This window comes from Mixophyes fleayi, chromosome 4 (genome assembly GCF_038048845.1).
Source record: "Mixophyes fleayi isolate aMixFle1 chromosome 4, aMixFle1.hap1, whole genome shotgun sequence".
Lineage (NCBI taxonomy): Eukaryota > Metazoa > Chordata > Amphibia > Anura > Limnodynastidae > Mixophyes > Mixophyes fleayi.
Genome location: NC_134405.1, coordinates 254,402,550 through 254,423,090, shown reverse-complemented (window position 1 = coordinate 254,423,090; position 20,541 = coordinate 254,402,550). Strand labels below are relative to the sequence as shown.

Sequence of the window (20,541 nt, the reverse complement as noted above, 5' to 3'; positions counted from 1 at the left end):
AGGGGGAGATAGGGGGACCAGCTCCGAAGTTTTTATACTATACCCCGTCACCCCGCCCATCTTGTCTCGCAGAGGGGACAGACAGACTGATAACCCCCCTGCCCCTCACCAGTTACATTTCCCACCCAGCCCATTTTTGCCCCAAAGCGGCAGAGGTTCTTCTTGGGGTGCACACCATGGGGGAGCCCCTTTGTCTGACAGAGGCCCATTTATACCTTACACCCCCGGGGCGGACAGGGTTCAGAGTCTTAGGCAGGGGCAGAGGCACGTGGGGCCAGATAGGACCAGTAGGGGGAACATGGAAGTTTTTGGTAACAGTCCCCGGGCGCCTGTGAGGCCCTCCCTTCCTCGCCACGTTCTGCCAGCTACAGACGAGTGGACGTACAGGTCCCGGCGTGCCCCATCGCCGTCTGGAGGGTATGGCGGCACCAGTCACTTTAGGCCGGAGCCCACGCGGGATAATCTGGTATATTATTACCATGATTCCAGCGGCGGTAATACGTCCCAATGGTCTCCCCCGCGGCACACCCAGTACAGGCCAAGCGGTTTTTACGAAGAATCCTACCGGGCCCATTACGACGATGTCCCCCCTCAGCGTCGGGTCATATCTAGAGGTTCCTATAACCCGTCACCCCTTTTGCCTTCTAGATCAGATCCTTGCGGCCCAGCCTTGGGATCGGTGCGGCGACGACTGGACTACGTTCCTAGATCTCAGCTTACTGCTCCACTTTGTGTTTCAGAACCTGCGGTCGCGAACCAGGAGATGAGGGCTGTCGGGGAAGGTCGTTCCGGGTCCGAGTCTCGAGACCAGAGGTCGGCGGGGAGTCGTGTGGGACCAATCCCGGGATCAACAGATGCCCAGCCGGGGGCTGCCAGTGTCGGGGAGGCATCAGTCGCGGCCGGGAATCCTGCTCCTCATGGTGAGTCCGTTTCTGTTCCTACACACGATGTACAGTTGTTGGGGTCACCGGTTCTCTCCACGAGCAGTGGTTCTTCGGATTCGGGCGATAGGCCCAGAAAACTAATCAAGCTATTGGAAACGAAATTGCTAGGTAAACGTAGCAAGCAGGCTCCGCAGTCGGGGGGCGATGAACGGACGGTGGCTAGGAGTGATTTAGGGCAGGTTGAAACCCTGGAAATAACACACGGTATTAGGCCGAGCGTACGGGATAGGATTAGACGCGGAAAGTACGTGGATATGTTCGCCCTGACAGGTGAGGGAAAGAAGGCACTTACCGCGGCTTGTGAGAGGTCCGGCATGGGTGAGGATAAGTTCAGATCGTTTAATAGATGGTCTAATTCCTTCGCTCTTTTTGCCACTATTTATCTGGAAACTAGGCCCGGGGAGCAGGATGAGGTGTGGAGATATATGCACCTTATTAGCGGGATGGCGCTAAAAGATGGCCCCTCAATATGGAGAGCGTATGACGAGCTCTTCCGCAAGCGGATGAGTGGTCGCGAGAAGCTCCCGCTGGGGTCGAAAGACATCGACACCTGGCTGGAACTCATGAGACCAAGCAGTCAAGGGGCCGAGGGTTACACGGGCAGGAGGTTTCAAGGGCCGGGGAGGGTACAAGCAACCCTCCCCACAAAAGGTCGATGTTTTGATTTCAACGCAGGCTCTTGCCAGCGAGGCACATCCTGCCGCTTCAAACACAATTGCACGGCATGCGGAGGTCAGCATCCAGCCACTGAATGTGCAAGGGCCCGATGGAGTGGGGGTAGCGGAAGAGGTGCAAATCCAGCTGTGCCGAGTCAAGGGTCCATCGCCAATTAATTTGGCTGAACTGGACAAATGGCTCGCTTGGTTCCCAGATAGAGACACCGCGGCCCTCATACGTGACGGCTTTCATATGGGTTTTAAGTTACCAGTACAGGGCAACGTTTCTACGGCGACGCCGATCAATTTGAAATCGGCGCTCGCTCTCCCGGAAGTATTAGACGCTAAAATCGCGAAGGAGGTGGGCCTGGGTCGCATGGTTGGCCCTTTCTCGCTTCCTCCTATTCCAAATCTTATTTTGTCCCCGGTAGGGGTAGTACCCAAAAAGGCAGCGGGTAAATTCAGGTTGATACAACACTTGTCGTACCCGGCTGGTCTGTCCGTGAACGACGCAATAGACACTATCCTTAGTTCCGTAAATTACCAATCGTTTGAATCCGCACTGGCACTGGTGCAGGAATGTGGGAAGGGTGCCCTGTTGGCTAAGATCGACATCGAGTCGGCTTTTCGGTTACTGCCCCTTCACCCGGAATCGTATCAGTTCATGGGTTTTCGGCATCGTGGTGGATACTACATCGATCGCTGTCTGCCTATGGGGTGTTCGATATCCTGTGCGCTATTCGAGAAGTTCAGTGGCTTCTTGCATTGGTGCATTCAGGCGGGAACGGGGTGTCGGTGGATCGCACACTATCTAGATGACTTCTTGGTTATCGGGCCTCCTGATTTCACTTGTTGTCGGGATACTCTGTTTTCCACTGAAGCCCTTTTTAGGGTGCTAGGCGTTCCCATTGCCGCGGACAAGACGGAGGGTCCAGCCACGTGTCTCTCGTTCCTTGGAATTGAGATCGACACGGCGGCCGGGATTTGCAGGCTCCCAACTGATAAAGTGTCCAAGATGTGCGAGGCTATTGCAGAAGCGTTGGAGTCCAGCTCCAGCCCGCTCAGGCAGGTTCAGTCCCTGTTAGGGAGGTTCAACTTTGCATGCCGCGTGATTCCCATGGGTAGAGTTTTCTGTAGAAAGCTACAGAGAGCCACTGCGGGGAGGAGTAGGCCACACGCGGCGGTGCGTCTCTCCAGGGTTATCAAGGAGGATTTGCAGATTTGGCTCACCTTCCTCAGTGATTTTAACGGGACGCGAATATGGCCTTCACCACCCGTAACAAACGTTAATATCGACCTGTTTACGGACGCTTCCGGAGCATGCGGCTTCGGTGCTTATCTGCACGGGCATTGGTGCGCGGAAAGCTGGCCGGAGGAATGGCATAGGTTAGGGATTACCAAAAACTTGCTGGTCCTGGAACTGTTTCCTATTGTCGTGGCAATCGAATTGTGGGCGTCCACATTGCGTGGGAAGCACATAGTTTTCTGGTGTGACAATTTGGGAGTGGTCCAGTCGATCAATAAACAAAGCGCGTCCTCCCATCATGCAATATCTTTGCTGCGCCACCTAGTGTTGCGCTGCCTGCAGTACGATATTTCTTTCAGGGCTAGACATGTACCAGGGGTGCAAAATAGTTTGGCCGATGCTTTGTCCCGCGGTCAGTGGAGCAAGTTTCGGAGTATGGCTCCCCAGGCGGACAATGTTGGTATTCCGTGTCCCTCTTGTGTTTGGCAGATCATCAAGCCGGCATAAGGGGGCTCGTAGAACAGGCAGTAGCCCCTTCCACCCTGAGGACGTATCAGGCATCATGGAGACGGTGGTCACTATTCAGCGGGCAAAAAGATCAATCTGAGGCAGGTCAGCGTGATGCTATGTTAGCATTTATGTGGGAGAGCTATTCAAAGGGGGAATCCAGAGCCTCTATGGCGGCTACTTTGGCGGGGATATCTTTCATGGCCAGGCTTCAGGGTTACACGGATGTCACAAAGGGGTTCATGATCAGTAAGGCCCTGAAGGGGTGGGCTAGGGCGAGACCCTCGCAGGCAGATGCGCGCTTGCCTATCACCGACATTATTCTGGACCAGTTGATAGGGACCCTGGGTGGGATAGCGGTTGATGAATATGAGAAGACCTTGTTTAGCGCCGCTTTCTCTATGGCCTTTTTCGGTGCTTTTCGGGTTTCTGAATTAGTGGCTAAATCCAGGGGGCATCAAGAGTCAGGTTTGCGAGCGGAGCATGTCAGCTTGGGCGGAGGTATTGTGTCATGTAAAATAATTAGATCTAAAACTGATCAGAGTGGCAGGGGAGCTTGGGTGCAGTTGAATAGGCAGCCTAATAGTAACATCTGCCCAGTCAATTTAGTGTCCCGATTTATGAATGTTAGACCTCAGGCTCGTTTGTTTCTATGTCACCATAACGGCATGCCCATGACGAAATATCAATTTTCGGCCATTATGAAGAAGTCCCTACGGTCATTAGATCTGGACAGTTCTATGTACGGAACGCATTCGTTCAGGATCGGGGCGGCCACATCTGCTGCTTTGGCGGGATCCTCCTCTGAGACGATAAAAGCTCTGGGCCGCTGGAAATCCACGGCTTATAAATCTTATGTCAGGATTGACAATGTTGATGTTTGAATGTTTTTGTTCCACTAATCAAAAGGTTGCCTTGCAGTTTTTCTTTTTCTTCAAATTCACTCTCTTATTGTTACCCTACCCACCCCCACTGCCCTCCCCTACCCCACCTTCTCCCTCCATTCGGTGGGCTACCCTGGGCTTTTCCGCTCGTCGCTTTGAAGCGGGGGCGCGAAGGGATTTTCACCCGGGTTTCCCTGGGCGTAAGTCCTGATTAGTGGTGTGCTGCCGGGGTTTTTCCGGGTGTTGTTTACCTTCGCCTGGGTGGCCTGCTCCCTATTTGTTTCCTCTTCCCCCTCCCCCCCCCTGTTGTCTGGTTTTCCTCTAGACTATCCTTCTCATGCTTTTATGCTATGCCTGGCCTGTCTTCCAAATTATGGTGGCATGGTTTTAACAATGTTTTTCTGCTTCCAGGTGATGGTGTTCCAACTAAGATGGTGTGGATCATTGGTCATTCCTTTGTTTTCTGGGCCGCAGGCCACCCCAGATCTAATGTTATACCGAATCACGAAGGCACCGTAATAAGATGGTTGGGTAGAAGGGGATTAGGTTGGCCTGATTTGGTTCCATGGTTGGCGAGGCTAATAAAACAGCATCGCCCGCCGAATATACTAGTAGTGCACGCAGGAGGCAATGACCTGGGAAAAGGCAAGTCTCTGGAGCTCATTATTTCAATTCGGGAAGACCTTAGGCGAATTCACGAGGCATGGCCACATATCATTATTGGTTGGTCGGCATTAATCCCCCGGCTGGCTTGGAGAACAACTATCCCCTTAAAAAAGATGACAGTTATGGTCAGGAAGTTGAATAGCACCATTAGGAAAATAGTGCGGTCCATGGGGGGTTTAGTTATCAATCACCCGGGATTAGGGGTAGAGTCACCTCATTTGTTTAGAAGTGATGGCGTACATCTAACGGAGGAAGGTATGGGGTTGTTTATTGATAGCATTTGCGGTGGAGTTTCGGCGTGTTTAGATTAGTGGTGGCGGGCTGCGGCGTCTGTGGGGCGCAGCGGGGTAGGAAGGCACTGCGTTCAGCGGCTGATTTGTGGGCGCATTGGTAGTTGTCGTAGGTCACTGCCCCCCGTTGAGGCACCAGTAACTCCCTTTTTGGCCCTTCGGTGAGGAGGGTCCCTGTTCGACTCGGTGAGGGAGGGCAGAGTGAGTTTTCAAAGGGGCAGTCACTCTGATGCCAACTCAGCGCAAAAGTGATGTTGGGATTTTGTTCCCTGTGGTGGTGGACGTACGGCGGTTTGCGCCAGTCCACTCGTGATAGTGTTTGTCAGCTTGAGAGTTGTTTCGCAGTGCCCTTTTTCCGCCACCATAGGTCTAGTTTAAATTAAAATCATAATAAAAATTCTGGCAATTTTTATAACTTATTCAAGTCTCCGTGTTTTTTTTTGCATGCAAAGGGTTTTTAGAATTATAAGGTTGATGTAAGGTTTACGAAACATACACGGTGAGCCCTTTAGGGATTTTCTTGTCAAAGTGTGTGCACATAAAGTTAAGATATATACCCTGTTTAAGCAAACGATCTTCTGGATAGATATATATATATATATATATATATATATATATATATATATATATATATATATATATATATTCCCACTATAGCAACAAAAAGTAAGAGCTGCACCATTTTGCTGTGCTCAATAAATGTTTTGCACCATTTATACTATTTTGTGCATATGTTACTAATGGGCAGGGAGTTCCCTGAGTCTCCCCCAATTCCCTAATAACTCACATCTCAAGACTCAGATGGAGGCACTGCCAGCTACAGAGATAGTAAGAAGAGTCTGTTATACATTTACATACTTACCAAAAGAGGTGTTGCACCTGGAAAAATGTCAAACTTAGGAATGTAAAATCAGGGCTTGACTGTATTATAAATTACTGTAGGGGCCCATAAAACAGGTACAGGGTCATTTTGATGAGCTCCTTTATACTGATTTAGATGTTTGCAACTTTAAAATATTCATATTATCCAAAATCAGTCATTTACTTCTCTATATAACACAAGCGTTGCCAGTGATTCAAATAGAGACTGCAAGTGTGTTACTATGTTATAGCTACAACACTGGCAGCTTAGCGGACCAAAGACCCATATCTCCACCAGACCCATAGTCTGATTGCTATTTATGTATTCTGACAGCAACCAAAATTGGCATACACTATATATAAAAGTAATGTATATACTGCTAAGAAAACACTGTTCGATTGTTAAAGATGTATTGAAGTGTTATTGTTTTGCAGGAGAACATTGTGAGTCGGTGTAAAAATGTTGCATTTATATCATCATCAGCAGTTATTTATATAGCGCTACTAATTCTGTACAGAGAACTCCCTCACATCAGCCCCTGCCCCATTGAAGCTTATAGTCTAAATTCCCTAACATACACACACACAGAGACTAGGGTCAATTTGATAGCAGCCAATTAACCTACAAGTATGTTTTTGGAATGTGGGAGGAAACCGGAGCACCTGGAGCAAACCCACGCAAACACAGGGAGAACATACAAACTCCACACAGATAAGGCAATGGTTGGGAATTGAACTCATGACCCCAGTGCTCTGAGGCAGAAGTACTAAGCCACCGTGATGCCCACAATATCATTTTACATTGTTCTCCTTTTTTGTCATATCTTTATAACTAAAGATATGACAAAAAAGGCCCTTGTGGGGAAAACAAAGAAAATAAAAATGCGTGCATAAAAGTGTGTGTGTAAATCCATCTGGAAGATGCAAATTGTACATTAGCAAAACCATATTGAGCTGCAGGGGCAAATTTTCACCCTTAAGCTGGATTGGCTCCTTATGCTAAGTGAGCACCTTGGTGAGAGAAATACTAGGGAGTAAATGTATCAAGCTGAGAATTTCCAGCGGGTTTAAAATATAGAGATGTTGCCTATAGCAACAAATCAGATTCTAGCTATCATTTAGAATGTACTAAATCAGTGGTGGCCAACCCACGGCTCTTAAACCACATGCAGCTCTTTGACTTTAAAACTGTGGCTCCTGCCTGGCTGGCTGAGAGCATCACCCATCCGCAGTGCTCAGAGTACCCGAAAGCCGCAGATCTGACAGTTCGGCTGACCGAAAGCAGCTACATCATGTGACCTCCTCTGGATAACGCAGGGAGGTCACATTATGACAGACTATCCAATCAGGGGAGGAGAAGACATTGTAGTGGCTCTCCCTCCTTCCTCTGTGCAGGCTTCAGCGTATGTGTGAGAGGTGTGACTGGGCATGTGAGAGACTGATGGGCATGTAAGGAAATCTGATGACATTTGGGGATATCTGTTAGAAAGAGTGGAGGTTTGATTGGCATGTATGGGGAGTGTAGGGAGTCTGGTTGGCATTTATGGGGCACATGGGAAGGCTGATGACATTTAAAGAGAATGTGGTGAGGTCTTGTGGCATGTGGGAAGGTTGATGGGTATGGAAGGGGCATGTGGGGAGGTTTGATGGCATGTTAGGGCCATGTGGGGAGGTCTGATGGCATGTTAGGGCCATGTGGGGGAGGTCTGATGGCATGTTAGGGCCATATGGGGAGGCCGGATGGCATGTGGGGAAATCTAATGGCAGGTGGAGAGGTCTTATGGATATTTGAAGTGTTCTGATAGGCATGTAGGGATATCTGATGGCTATTTCTGACGCATGTGGGTAGATTTGATGGCATGTGAAGCGGCTGATGTATATGTAAGGTGAATGTGGGGAGATCTGATGGAAATGTGAAGAGGTCTGAGGGGCATGTTGTTTTTCTGATGTTTTTATCCCCACTTCAACAGTTCCCTCTACAGTGATTGCGGATACAGAAGCACTGTGAGCTACTGTAAAGAGATTGTAAGTAATCCTTTGAACCCTCTTCCGTTGAACACAACAGTGAAGTAAGAGCTGTGCTGAGTTGGTTATTATTCTGAACATTTTGGCAATATTGTAAATCTTCTATTTCACTTAGGAAGATATTGTAATTAAGTTATATTTTCATGTATGTGTGTGGTATGAATGTGCATGTTTATAATGTGTATATCTATATGCACACATACTTAAAAGGCATAGTTGACTCTTTGACATACCTATAGATATTTATTGGCTCTTAGACCTCCACTGGTTGGCCACCCCTGTACAAAATAAATGATAACTTGAATCTGATTGGTTTCTATAGGCAACATCTCCACTTTTTAAACCTCCCCGGAAACACTCAGCTTGATACATTTACCCTAAGTGTTTGTAGGTGTTTATGTTTGTCCTAGCTTTTTAACCTATGTGCTTTAATATTCCAGGGGATTTTAGTCTGATAATATAACACTTTTTTTCACCTCATTTATCTTAGGCAAGAGTTGAGAATGATTCTTTACCCCAATCTTATTTTTCTGGCTACCTGGAGGTTAGCTGACTGCAGCTATGCAGGTTCCTGAGCACATAAATGCTTTATAGCGCTCTGTTACTGCCTGAAAATAAATTAGGGAATGAAAACCTGAATTAGAGGTTGCTGACTTGTAAGTTGGAGGAGCTTGCTTGTTTTATTGTTGCTTTGTGTGAGTCCCACAGTAAAGAGGGAATCTCTAATGTTACAGCAGGACATAGGATTTAATGACATTATGTTATTTTATTTTTTGCTAAGTATTACAATGCACAATTATACTGTGCCTCCGTAACTGCTTGTTGAAGCATGCCAACCTCATCCCCAGGAGATGACTTTCCTTACCTGAGCACAATATATATATATATACAATTCTGTTTGTATGACAACTACTATTCTATAGTAAATACACACATTTATAAACTTTATGCCACCTCTGATACCAATAACAAGGTACAATTATTTATATGCGTCACTGCAGGGCACAAACTCTTCATTCAATGCTTTTGCTAATATTCCAAGTGACAATTATGTTGACAAAGACAATGATGTTCAGTGTACAAATATGACAGACAGAATATAAAAAAAATATATATATAAATGGCTATTGGTCAGAGTATGGTACAAAAGCAAACTGTACAGTTTAATATGCAGGAGAAACCATTTCAGTCATCTTCTTATTCACAGGAAGTACACTTGTATAGGCTACAGTAATGCATCCTACTATATACAACGTTATAGAATTCTGTACAGTCTTTATTTCACAATACATTATGTGGACTCGCCGGCAGTATAAATATTATGGTACCAGTTGTGTGAACATTGACTGGATGACAATCTTTGTTGGAAAGTTTCATAATGCAGGGATGGCGTAGAAGTCTATTCATTAGAAAACTCAAGGACTTAAATCATTTTGAATATTTACACATTTCACAACTGAAAAAGCAGTATTTTATAATTAAGAGGACCAGTTTCAAATAAAATTTTCCCATGGTTAATATTACATATCACTATCTTGCAATGGGGACACTTTGGTCCATTAAGCATTATTAATAAACATTCTCCACTTGCATGTTCATGCTTATTCTATAAAACCCTTTCCCTCTGTGAAATACACCAGCAATGCCAACAGCACTTGGATTCTCCAGTGGACTTCACTCTCATTGGAAAAGGTGTTAGTGCAACAGCTCTGGAAATACTGTACGTACAATTTGAGGAGAGGTAATAACTTCCAACGACTTTAAAGGAACAAACAAAACTTTTTGTTAAAATTTTTAGCTAAACATAAGCAGTTCCTTTTAAAATCATTGAATTTAATAAAAAGATTTAAAAAAATGCATATTTTTTTTATTGAGAATGTCATGTAATGTCCTGAGACTCATTAAGTATCCTTAAACTCCTCACTTCATGAGCGCTTTACGAACATAAGTACAGGATTCAAAACAGGAAAGCAATAAGATAAGATATATTAAAAATCAGTTTAAAAATACTGACTTTTATGCTTCAGTAAAATTAAAATAGAGGACAGTACAATTGTCTTCATGTGACACTAATAAATTGCACAAAGTAGGGACAGCAGCAGTTCTTTGGGGCTATGAATCCCCTTAAATCTGAACTCCTTTATCTTAAATGTCTGTGTTTACTCTTTAAGACATTTTGGTTGCTAAAAATGTTGGTTGTCGGTTAATTTTTTCATAATTTTATAAAATAGTAAAAATAAATTTTAAAAAATTCCCAGTGGTTGCTACTCTGTACGTCATATGAAATATCGTATTTGCCATCGATGTTCACATTAGTAAATTATTTAAATGTATTTCTACATGTTAGAAACAGGTTGGATTTGTTTGACAGCTTTCCCTATAAGGAAGCGTCATTGAGAATGTGCAAGCTGTTAAATATGATGAAGTGGTCAATAAACGTGAAAGAAATACTTTTTCTGGAAGAAATTTCTATATACAGCATGATAGTTAATCCAGGGGTAGTCAGATGTTATAAGCACAGCTTAAAATGAATGACGGCCTACAGTGAATAACTTTTGTATTGCTCTATGTTAGAAGCATATCTGTATACTTTATCTACAATGCGCCCCTTCCCAAAGCACAAGGAACACTTTTTCCCACAGTTGCAAACGATGCTAGAGATTTTCTGCACACATTCATGTGTTTACATTGTGTGTTTTCAGCACAATATATGGAGTATACAGTAGGCTCTGAGGTTTTAGGCTTAAGGCACTACATTTGCCATTTTATAGTTACTACTTACAAAGCTCAACCTTTTAAAATCTGAATATCTGGTTAGCTAATACTTTCCTATAGTACCATAAGGCAGTAGGTGCACAGTGAATCCAATCACACTATTTCACTATTTACTGTACAATAATGTAGGTGTGTTTTTTCACAGCTGCATAGCTCTTAGGGATACTAACAGTTTCTATGCAATTTAATACATGAACGCCAATAAAGAAATTGATGTGATTCTTTTATAAGTAACGGCCTTCTGGATACTCCATTAACACATTTATGCCTATTGTCTTAAATGAAGAAAAATATTTTTAGTGGGTAAAAACTTAATATAAATTTCCCATAGAAAGCTCGTGCTGAGGGACCCATGCCTTTGTTCCTTATGCTTAATGTGCTGGAGTAATTTGATGGATTAGCAAGACCTAATTGTTATAAAGTTGAACTCTCCCTCCCTCACAATTCTGTAGTTACATTTCAGTTGTCACTATTCCTGAGTTGAGACGAATAGCATCCCTGTATTAAGTAAACCAGACTGTGATCAATGAATATTTTATAGTAAATAACCCAGGAGGCGATGGGAATATGTCTCCGGCTTTGTCCTTTTGCAATTTTTTTTTTCTTAGTTCATTCGTTGGATTTATGGTGTTACATGAAAAGAGTTCCCCTGCACAGCAGGGAATAGATTGTTTCTCAAAAGCTTTGGTTCTATACCCAAGACGTATCTATTCTGTTCACCTGTTGTTCCTCTTGGACTCTGTACACGTTTTGTTTTTAGAATAAGCGCTTACATTTCCACTGAGTGCAGCATATATACTGTGACTTTAGACCGGCCATATCACAACTGTCAAGTAGCAGACCAGGTACAATGGCTTTGAATTGCAAGGTCATGTATTTTTCACGTTAGCACAGGTGTAAACAGTATTTTCCTCTCTGCAAATATGGAAGTATTGTTCATTTTGCAAGGGCTCATCCACGTTTCCTAGAACTCTGAAACAAAGACAAAGAAACAGAAAAATTATTATGTGATACAGAGCAACCATGAATAAATGCTTAATCTGGAAAACAGATCTGGACTGTGCAACAATGATCTCGAGGGTAACAATGAAATAGCAATAGGGATGTCAGCAGCTGCTACTTGGCCCAGTTTTGAACCCTATATTCTACACTAGCTCAGGTCAGGAATGAGCGGGATAGACAAGAGATGAAGAGGGAAAGGGGCAGACAAAAGACGATAACAAAGTGAAAACATCTGAAGGTCAGAGACGTGAGAAAGGGCATAGGTCACGGAGCCCACAGAAAGAAAGGGAGCACAGGTGAAATGTGCATGGTGGTTTGTGTCTGGTGGTTGTTATTAATTGTCGAGGGTATGAGTGTCGTCCAGCTTATATTTTGCACCAGGGGGTTTTAGATACACCATTGAAACATAGACTGACCCATGTATATTTGTTTAATTGATTTGTATTATATTGAATATTAATGTGAGGATTGTGCAGTGGAGCCGTTTAAAGACATTAAGGGGTATATTTACTAAACTGTAGGTTTGAAAAAGTGGAGATGTTGCTTATAGCAGATTCTAGTTATCATTTACTTAGTACATTCTACAAAATGACAGCTAGAATCTGATTGGTTGTTATAGGCAACATCTCCACCATTTCAAGCCCGCAGTTTAGTAAATATACCTCTAAAAAGTGCAATCACTGCAGCTACCATGAGATAACGTTATTTATTCACTTTGGGTCTTGTCAGTTGTTCATTTATATATAGATATAGCTCTGTATTTATTATAGTATAATGCAAGCAGCATTCATGGTTCATAAAGCATTCCAGAAATCAATGCGCATACGCCAATCCCATCCAATCCCATTCACCATAGAGAGATCAGTGATCTTTAATTTTATCTACAGTTCAAGTTGCCGTGGCAGCAGCTTGCACATAACGTACCACAGGCTGAACATAAATGCCCATCAGCATCCACCCTAAAAAGGTAAAGGGGCCTATATATGAACGATCAATGAGGTTTTTACTGCTGTAAATCCTATGAAAATTGTGGATATCAGTGATATCTGTTGTGGTCTCAGTATCATCGATTATAAATGCAGTCCCCATAGGTGATTATGAGGACTATCAAAATACCCTATTTATCAAGCTTCAAAATTCGGAATTTGACCCAGAAAGCGAAATCCATCTGAAGATGGTGTTAGTCGTTCTATCCTATGGGGAGAGCACGCAGGAGAGGGATCTTCGGATCCTTTCCCAATTGGCTTTGTGCTCCTCCCCATCACAAATTGTGCAAAGGCCTTTAGAACCTGTATTGCAATCACTTTACTGCAGACTATTCGCTGGGACAGGCACCTATCGGAGCCGCTGTCCAGGCTGAAGAATTTTAATAAGTAGCAACTTTATTATTTCTTATTGCACTCATAAGAAATTAATGTAACTAAAATGTGATGGGTCATAAATAGACCCCAAAGATCACCGTTGTGTAAAATCTACAATTTTTTAATTTCAAATGTTGCTCCAAAACTAAACAGAAAGGAAAAATAGTGATATGTCAAATACTTTATATTACTTTTAGATACAAAGATCTGATTAGAGTGTTGTATACTCTTTGGAGCATGTTAAACAGGCACAGCAAGTCATGTATTTCCAATGAACAACTAATTTGAAAACTAAGCTAATGTGTTGGGATTAAAAAGAAATAACATGGCAATAAATGTGTTATACTTTTTAAATATGTCACTCTTATGATTTGCTGTAAATGATGTTTGTCGTAACTGTGTTATCTGTGTTTATAATGAGTGGAGAAGATTATTAGGGTGACCCTAGTAGTAGTTGAACTTGATGGACATGTGACTTTTTTTTTCACCCTCACTAACTAAGGAACCATGTAAATACCTTATACCTTCCAACAGCCCAGGCTCTCAAAGCCCAGTCAGAGAGAGCCCTACCAGAAATTGGGTGTGACCTTGTGGGAATGAATCTGTGATTGGGCAGGTTCGGTTGGAGTTTGGGTTGATCATGGATATTGCTTATTTTTGGCACAATTTTGTTTTCTAAAAGGTTGACTGTATGATCTGCTCACTAAACCCTGTCATGTCAAATAACAGCTTTTCCAATGATAATTAAAAAAATTATGACAGCAGCCCCCAGTTGGCATAGGATAAGACTGGACAACTGAACATAAATATATAAGTATTTTTTTTTAGTTTAGTTCTACTGTAACAAGGATGTTGAATATATGAAAAGAAGAAGAAAGAATAGCTCTTACCTGATCAAGAGGTAACATTAATGTCAAGGCCAAAGAATGAAGGCAAGAGAAAAGAACAGGAATAGAAAGAGAAACTGCAGGAAAAAAGGAAGTATTTAGTAAATATAGAAAAGTACTGCATGGCAATAACTTTAAGAAAAAGACTATCAACTCCCAGATAGATTAATGGGACATGTTGGTCACTAAAGCTCAAGAAGGATTATGGTTGGTCAAAGCTCCAATATCTAAAGTTTGCAACTTTCTAAATATAGTATGTATTACTACTACCATACATTCATCTGCAACTTGTTAGCAGGAATTACGTCAGAGACTATATACTTCTCCCAGACATAATATATGAAGTGCGTATTTCATGTATATGTATAATATCTACATGTCAGATACAGTGTAACAGCCTTTCACCAGCAATTTGGTTTGAGTTACAGCAGAAAAGTTGCACTTTTGAATAATTGGAGATTAATAGCATTCCATTCACTCTCTCACTGACTGTACTAAGACCTATAATTTGGTATAGGAATTAGTGAAGTAGAGCTGACCAACCAGTGCCTCATATGCAGTACTCATGCAGTTCTATCCTGTGGGTTGTTTCGAATAAAGGGGTCATGGGTTAGCTTCCAAGCAAGGCACTAACTGTTTGTAGTTTGTATGAACATATTTGGAGGTTACTTCTGACAAAATTAACGTGTGTGTGTGATAGGGGATATAGATTATAAGCTCCATTAGGACAGGGACTGATGTAAATTATTAAATTTTCTATGTAAAGTGCCAAGTAATATTCTATATTAATAAAGATTGATAAATTAATTTCATGAACTAATATAGAAAGTAACATATTTTGGGAATTTTATGAAAACTGATGCAGAGTTAACTGTAGCTGTAGAGCATAACAACTAGACATATGCTTTCATAAAAAACACAGACAATTAGACTCTGATGAGTTGCAAGTGGTTACAGCACCTTTTTTGAACAGTTACTGTACCTGTGCACTAATTTTCTTATTTGTTCCCCATTGTGTTTTTATTTCATTAGTCAAGTTTTCCTAATGGCCCTAGTACTTTCTAAGAACGCCATGCCCCATATGTTCCATGAAATATCATATTCAGCTTCTTATGTCTTAAGTTTGTCATTATATGGAACTAGGCACAACGTAGTGAAGGGTAAAAATGGATCTTCCAATTACAGGCAACTTCAAAGAGTTCTTGGGATCTGATCATCTCATTTTCTTCGACAGATTGGTGTAATTTCTTAAACAATGCAAGTATTACTCTTGTAAGATTTAAGGGAAGATCTTCAGGAGTCCCAAAATCCTCATAAAACAGATCCAATGTCAACATGTATCAAATAATAATGCCTTTCATGGGGAAGATGATACAGTTATCCCATATATGAAATAAAACCTGGCGATCATGAGAAAAATCCTGTTGGATTCATCTTACAAAAGGTAAAAATTTTGCTGTTTAAAAAAAACAAAAACCATAAACGTCTATTTGGGACTGCACCTTAAAAAAAAATCAGTTTTATTAATGACCTGGGGCATCGTGTTAGAGACTCTGGGCCTAGCAGCACCCCTGGAACTAATGATGTTGTACAACATTCTGACCTTTGCGTAAATTATATTTTTCCTATACGTTTACATTACTGAAATTCAATATACAGACAGTTCATCATAAGCCCTTTAGTCATAACCACATGTTCCCTTAAGAAGAAGAAAAATCATTTTGTGGGGATAAAATATATTAACTTTTACAACCAACCTTTTCCTCTAAGTCTTTAATCTGTCTCTTCTGTATATCTGTTTTATCCTCCAGATCTCGTATCCTCTGAAATGAAAGAGAAAATCAAAATTGTAGAACTCAGCAAAGCTGTAAATACTATATATGTCTGTAGAAGGCTTAACCTCCAGTCCATTCAGTGCCTCTTGACTACCCAGAGAGGGGAAAACTTCTCCAGCATAAGTGTTTATTTTTATTTTTAAACCAAACAGTATTTCTTCACAACCACTGTCCTCTTTAAGCTTAAACTCTACATTCTGTACAGTTGGAAACATCAGAATTCTTAGACCATACTGCATATTTCAGAGTCTGCTATGTGAACTTTTAATTTAATCCTGCTTTAGTGAGCTCATAGCTTAGGGACAGTATGATCATATTCACTTTTTGTATACTTCATATCTAGTTAGTTATAATACCTCAGTAGTCACGTGTTTATTTACATTTTGAGTTTGGATTCTTCTTAAAACAATGGTTAACATGAGTCAGGCCCACAATTATCTTGTAAAGTAATCAACTGTCTCAGCTAAAACCACTGCACAACTGTATTTAGATTTTTAGCATAAATATCATCATATATGTTTTGTGTTTTCTTTACACTATCTCATAAAAAATAAACTCGGAATACATAAATATTACCATATTGTAATGAACCCCATTCCTCCAAACAGACTAACCCTAGTTAATATATAGCACCACTAATTCTGCAGCGCTGTACAGAGAACTTGCTCACATCAGTCCCTACCTCATTGTAGCTTACACTCTAAATTCCCTAACACACACACACACTAGGGTCAATTTGATAGCAGCCAATTAACCTACTAGTGTAGGTTAATTGGTTGCTATGGAGTGTGGAGTGAGCACCCAGAGAAAACGCACACAGACACGGGGAGAACATACAAACTCCACACACTGTGAGGCAGAAGTGCTACCCACTAAGCCACTGTGCTGCCCAAATCAGGGGGCATAAACAGCATGTGGTCTTCCTGATTTTACTAGAACCAGCACTAGGCTTTGCTAGCTGGGGCTGTAGCATTAAAGCAGGGGAACCCGGAGCCTGAGGCACCCCTGCCATAATGACAACCAGTCCCAGGTTGGTCAGTACGGGGCTGGATTCCCTAAGGAGATGGGGGTCTGCAAGAATAAACCCCCCCTCACACTCTAGGGTTACACAGCCCCATGCTGAAAGCACTAGAGCTCTTCTCACCACTGGGTGGTGGGTGTGGGGTAATAAAGTACATTTTTATAGTAAACACATCAATTTGTGTTGATGCACAACAGGTCCCAGCAAGCCCAGTTTGCCATTAACAGTCTGGGCATGCTGGTGCTGTAGTACTACATTCACCAGCATACCCATGGCACCCAGGGCCCGCTAGGACCTGTAGTGCACCAAGACAAAATGTGAATAAACCATACACCTTGTTACCAAAATAATTTTATTGGAAACATTTTTAAAAATCCAGTAATACTCACCCACTACTTCATCTGTATTAATTCCAATGGTTCGTGGTTATCCATAAAAAAAATACCTATTAAAATTAATTCCAAATGTCCGTGGTTGTCCATAAAAAATATGTATTACCATTGGTATTGCCCTTTAAATGTTGACATTGTGACTGTTGACATTACAACTGTCGACAGTCACAATGTCATCATTTTAAACATGTTGACAGAATGAATATGTCGACATTTACCATTTTAATGTCGACAGTAAAGTGTCAACATATTCACCGCCGCCAAACTGACTAAACCCTGGGCTGGGGGCACTATAGGAGGGAAACCCACAGTGTGGGGTCTCCCTACTATAATGCCAATCCAGCCCCAGCATGATCAGCTCTAGGCTAGAATCTGTAGGGTTTCTCTAACTTGAGTGTTTTCTAGTTGTATCTATTGCACCAGCTACAGGGCATGTGTAAGTGCTGACTGATAGTGATGATTAACTTGGCATAGTCTTTGATTTTAAAACTACACATATGTGTGTCACTAGTTAGCACAGAACATGTGTATGCCAGTAAGATAGACCATAAAAATGCATTGCATATACAGTACACATTAGGAAGATTCTGATTTATATATTTATTCAAAAAAATGAAAAAAGTTTTTTTTTACAAATATTTTTATTAAAGATTATAGTATTAACAATTGTTAATTTATTTTATAAAACTTATGAGCATGTGTTCTAATAGGATTTTATATCACACGTATGCATATGCGTATCATGCACTCTGTTCTGTCTACAAGTTTAGCCAGGGCGTAATTACACCCAGATTTAAATTGAAATGTATATTGAGATCCACCTGTATTTAAATATATGGTCAGAACTAAGCTCAAGTTCTGCGCTCGTTTTTTAAACGCAAGTTGCATGCAGTTGAATGAGTCCCTGAATGTTCAGAAAATGCCATTAGTTTGCTTATACCTCCTGATACAGCAAAGAAAATCTACCTGAACTGTCTACAAAAGTATTTTTTGTTATTTAAAGTGTAAGAAAACAAACTAAAACTATTTTTTTTGGAACCACCACCTAGAAATACTTTGTGGTTCTTGCTTTGGCATTAATCCACCTTATCAAAGCCGCAAAAAGCAGCATTCTACACATATATGGGCAGCACGGTGGCTTAGGGATTATCACTTCTGCCTCACAGCACTGGGGTCATGAGTTCAATTCCGTGTTTGCGTGGTTTTCCTCCGGGTGCTCTGGTTTCCTCTTACACTCCAAAAACATACTAGTAGGTTAATTGGCTGCTATTAAATTGACCTTAGTTTCTCTCAGTCTGTGTGAGTGTGTGTGTATGTTAAAGAATTTAGACTGTAAGCTCCAATGGGGCAGGGACTGATGTGAGTGAGTTCTTTGTACAGCGCTGTAGAATTAGTGACGTTATATAAAATGCTGATGATAATAATTATGATTTTCATGATGACATTTCAGAATAAAATCTGCACTTGAAAATTACAATCTAATTTTTTTAAAATAAAAACTGTCTACTGCAGTGGTTCCCAAACTTTTGCAGTTTGCGGCATCCTTAGAGTCTCCATAATTTTTTCAAGGCACCCCTCCAAAATAATTACCGAGCAGTCCCATTTTATAAGTAGCTGGGTCAAAAAACTTAATAAGTTTTTAGTTCAGGACAGAAATACTTATTTAGTTGTATGCAAAAATACACATAAACCCAAGGGAAAATAATATTTTTATATATTTTTTTCAATTATATTTCTGTCAAAGAATAATTTACAGCTAACTCACTCTGTGCCCCTGCATCATCTCCACACTCTGTGCTCCCCTGCATCATCTCCACACTCTGCCCCCTGCATCATCTCCACATTCTGTGCCCTTCTGCATCCACACTCTGTGCCCCTCTGCATCCACACTCTCTGTGCCCCATGTGCATCCACACTCTCTGTGCCCCATGTGCATCCACACTCTCTGTGCCCCTCTGCATCCACACTCTCTGTGCCCCTCTGCATCCACACTCTCTGTGCCCCTCTGCATCCACACTCTCTGTGCCACTCTGCAAATTGGAGGGGGAGGGGGGGGAACAAAGGACGCTATGTTATAATAGTTTGGGCTGGTGACACTATAACTGGGGAATCCACAGCATGGGGACGCCTGTATTAAAGTCAACCAGCTCTAGCCTGTTCAGCATGGGGCTAAATTTCCAAGACACATTGGGCCTGCAAAAACGCACCCCTGGGGTGGTGGGTGTGGGGTAATAAAGTTTTGATTTTTAGTACATTTTCTACTGGTGCACTACAGGTCCCAACAAGCACTGACATGCCAGCGCTTATAAAAGTAAAAGTACCAGCATACTCATGGCGGCCAGAACATAAAGAAATATCCAACAAAATAACCACACACAAACCGTGAAAAAAATAGGATGCAGTGAAAGCTGGGTCTAGACAGCTCTGAGACATTTGGAAGTGAGGGATTGGGGAAGGCTGGAAAGTAGAAGACAATGTTATGGCTGTGTTTTTCAGGTATGAAATGCAATGTATGGGTCAAAAGGCTCCACTGATACACCCGTAACATACAAGATGCCCTCTCTGTTACTGGTAATATGGCCTGAAATTGTTCAATCATAGAGAATATTAAACTATGTACAAGAAAGGCTGCACAGACTATTTAAATCAAATATAATAATAATATGAAAAAAGGAACAGTATTTCAGGCAATGGGGTAAAAGAATGGATGTAATACAAAATGTATTTGGACAAAGATGCTGGATAAATCATCAGCATGGATGCAAATAAGAGAAACAGAGCTTCAGTGAATGATTTGTCTCTCTCCTGTTTTACCTGGTGAGCTTGTTGGAGAAGCTCCATTCTCTCCTGCAGGATCTGACAGTCAAACTCTCGGCTTTTCCTCAACATTTGCCGCCTCAACTTTTCCACAGCCATTCTGAGCTCATCCTGCTGCTTGTCATTCAGGAGCTCTCCAAACTTGATGGCTGTTTCCTGTTGCAATGCATTGTACAATGTGGCTTCCAGTTCTTGGATTCGCTGTTCAATCAGATGAAGAGACTATGAAACTCAGGTAATGCTTTCTAGCTACCAATGTTAGCTCTCTACATATTATTTTTCTTTTGCTGCTGAGCCTATTACACTATACTGAAACTTTCAAAGTGCTGTGGTCAAACAATTTCTAAGTATTTAATTCAAGTAGTTCCATAT

General features: G+C 41.9%; 2 protein-coding genes across 3 annotated transcripts in view; one reads left to right on the top strand and one right to left on the bottom strand.

Annotated features, from left to right (window-relative positions):
• The first annotated feature begins 240 nt into the window (after nucleotides 1-240).
• Nucleotides 241-4,847, top strand: LOC142152725 (uncharacterized). The gene is made up of 2 exons (XM_075209650.1): nucleotides 241-920; nucleotides 3,336-4,847. Exons 1-2 carry the CDS (start codon nucleotides 299-301, stop codon nucleotides 4,235-4,237), a joined length of 1,524 nt encoding a protein of 507 aa, XP_075065751.1. The 5' UTR covers nucleotides 241-298; the 3' UTR covers nucleotides 4,238-4,847.
• Nucleotides 4,848-10,258: 5,411 nt separating this feature from the next.
• JAKMIP2 (janus kinase and microtubule interacting protein 2) overlaps nucleotides 10,259-20,541 on the bottom strand; it is a 103,311-nt gene continuing 93,028 nt past the window's right edge. Inside the window, exons 20-23 of one of the 2 annotated variants that reach the window (XM_075209648.1) lie at nucleotides 20,167-20,370; nucleotides 15,862-15,927; nucleotides 14,108-14,181; nucleotides 10,259-11,826 (exon numbers count right to left, since the gene is read on the bottom strand). In XM_075209648.1, coding sequence (XP_075065749.1) covers nucleotides 14,131-14,181; nucleotides 15,862-15,927; nucleotides 20,167-20,370 — 321 coding nt within the window. In that variant the 3' untranslated portion in view covers nucleotides 10,259-11,826; nucleotides 14,108-14,130. The remainder of the gene's footprint in view (nucleotides 11,827-14,107; nucleotides 14,182-15,861; nucleotides 15,928-20,166; nucleotides 20,371-20,541) is intronic. The other variant, XM_075209649.1, reaches the window with a different exon arrangement.

Bases quoted from the DNA above. Each gene is read 5' to 3' on its own strand.
- LOC142152725 (XM_075209650.1), top strand. From the start codon at position 299: ATGGAAGTTTTTGGTAACAGTCCCCGGGCGCCTGTGAGGCCCTCCCTT. The intron at 921-3,335 runs GTGAGTCCGTTT...TGTGTTTGGCAG, and splicing joins CGGGAATCCTGCTCCTCATG to ATCATCAAGCCGGCATAAGG.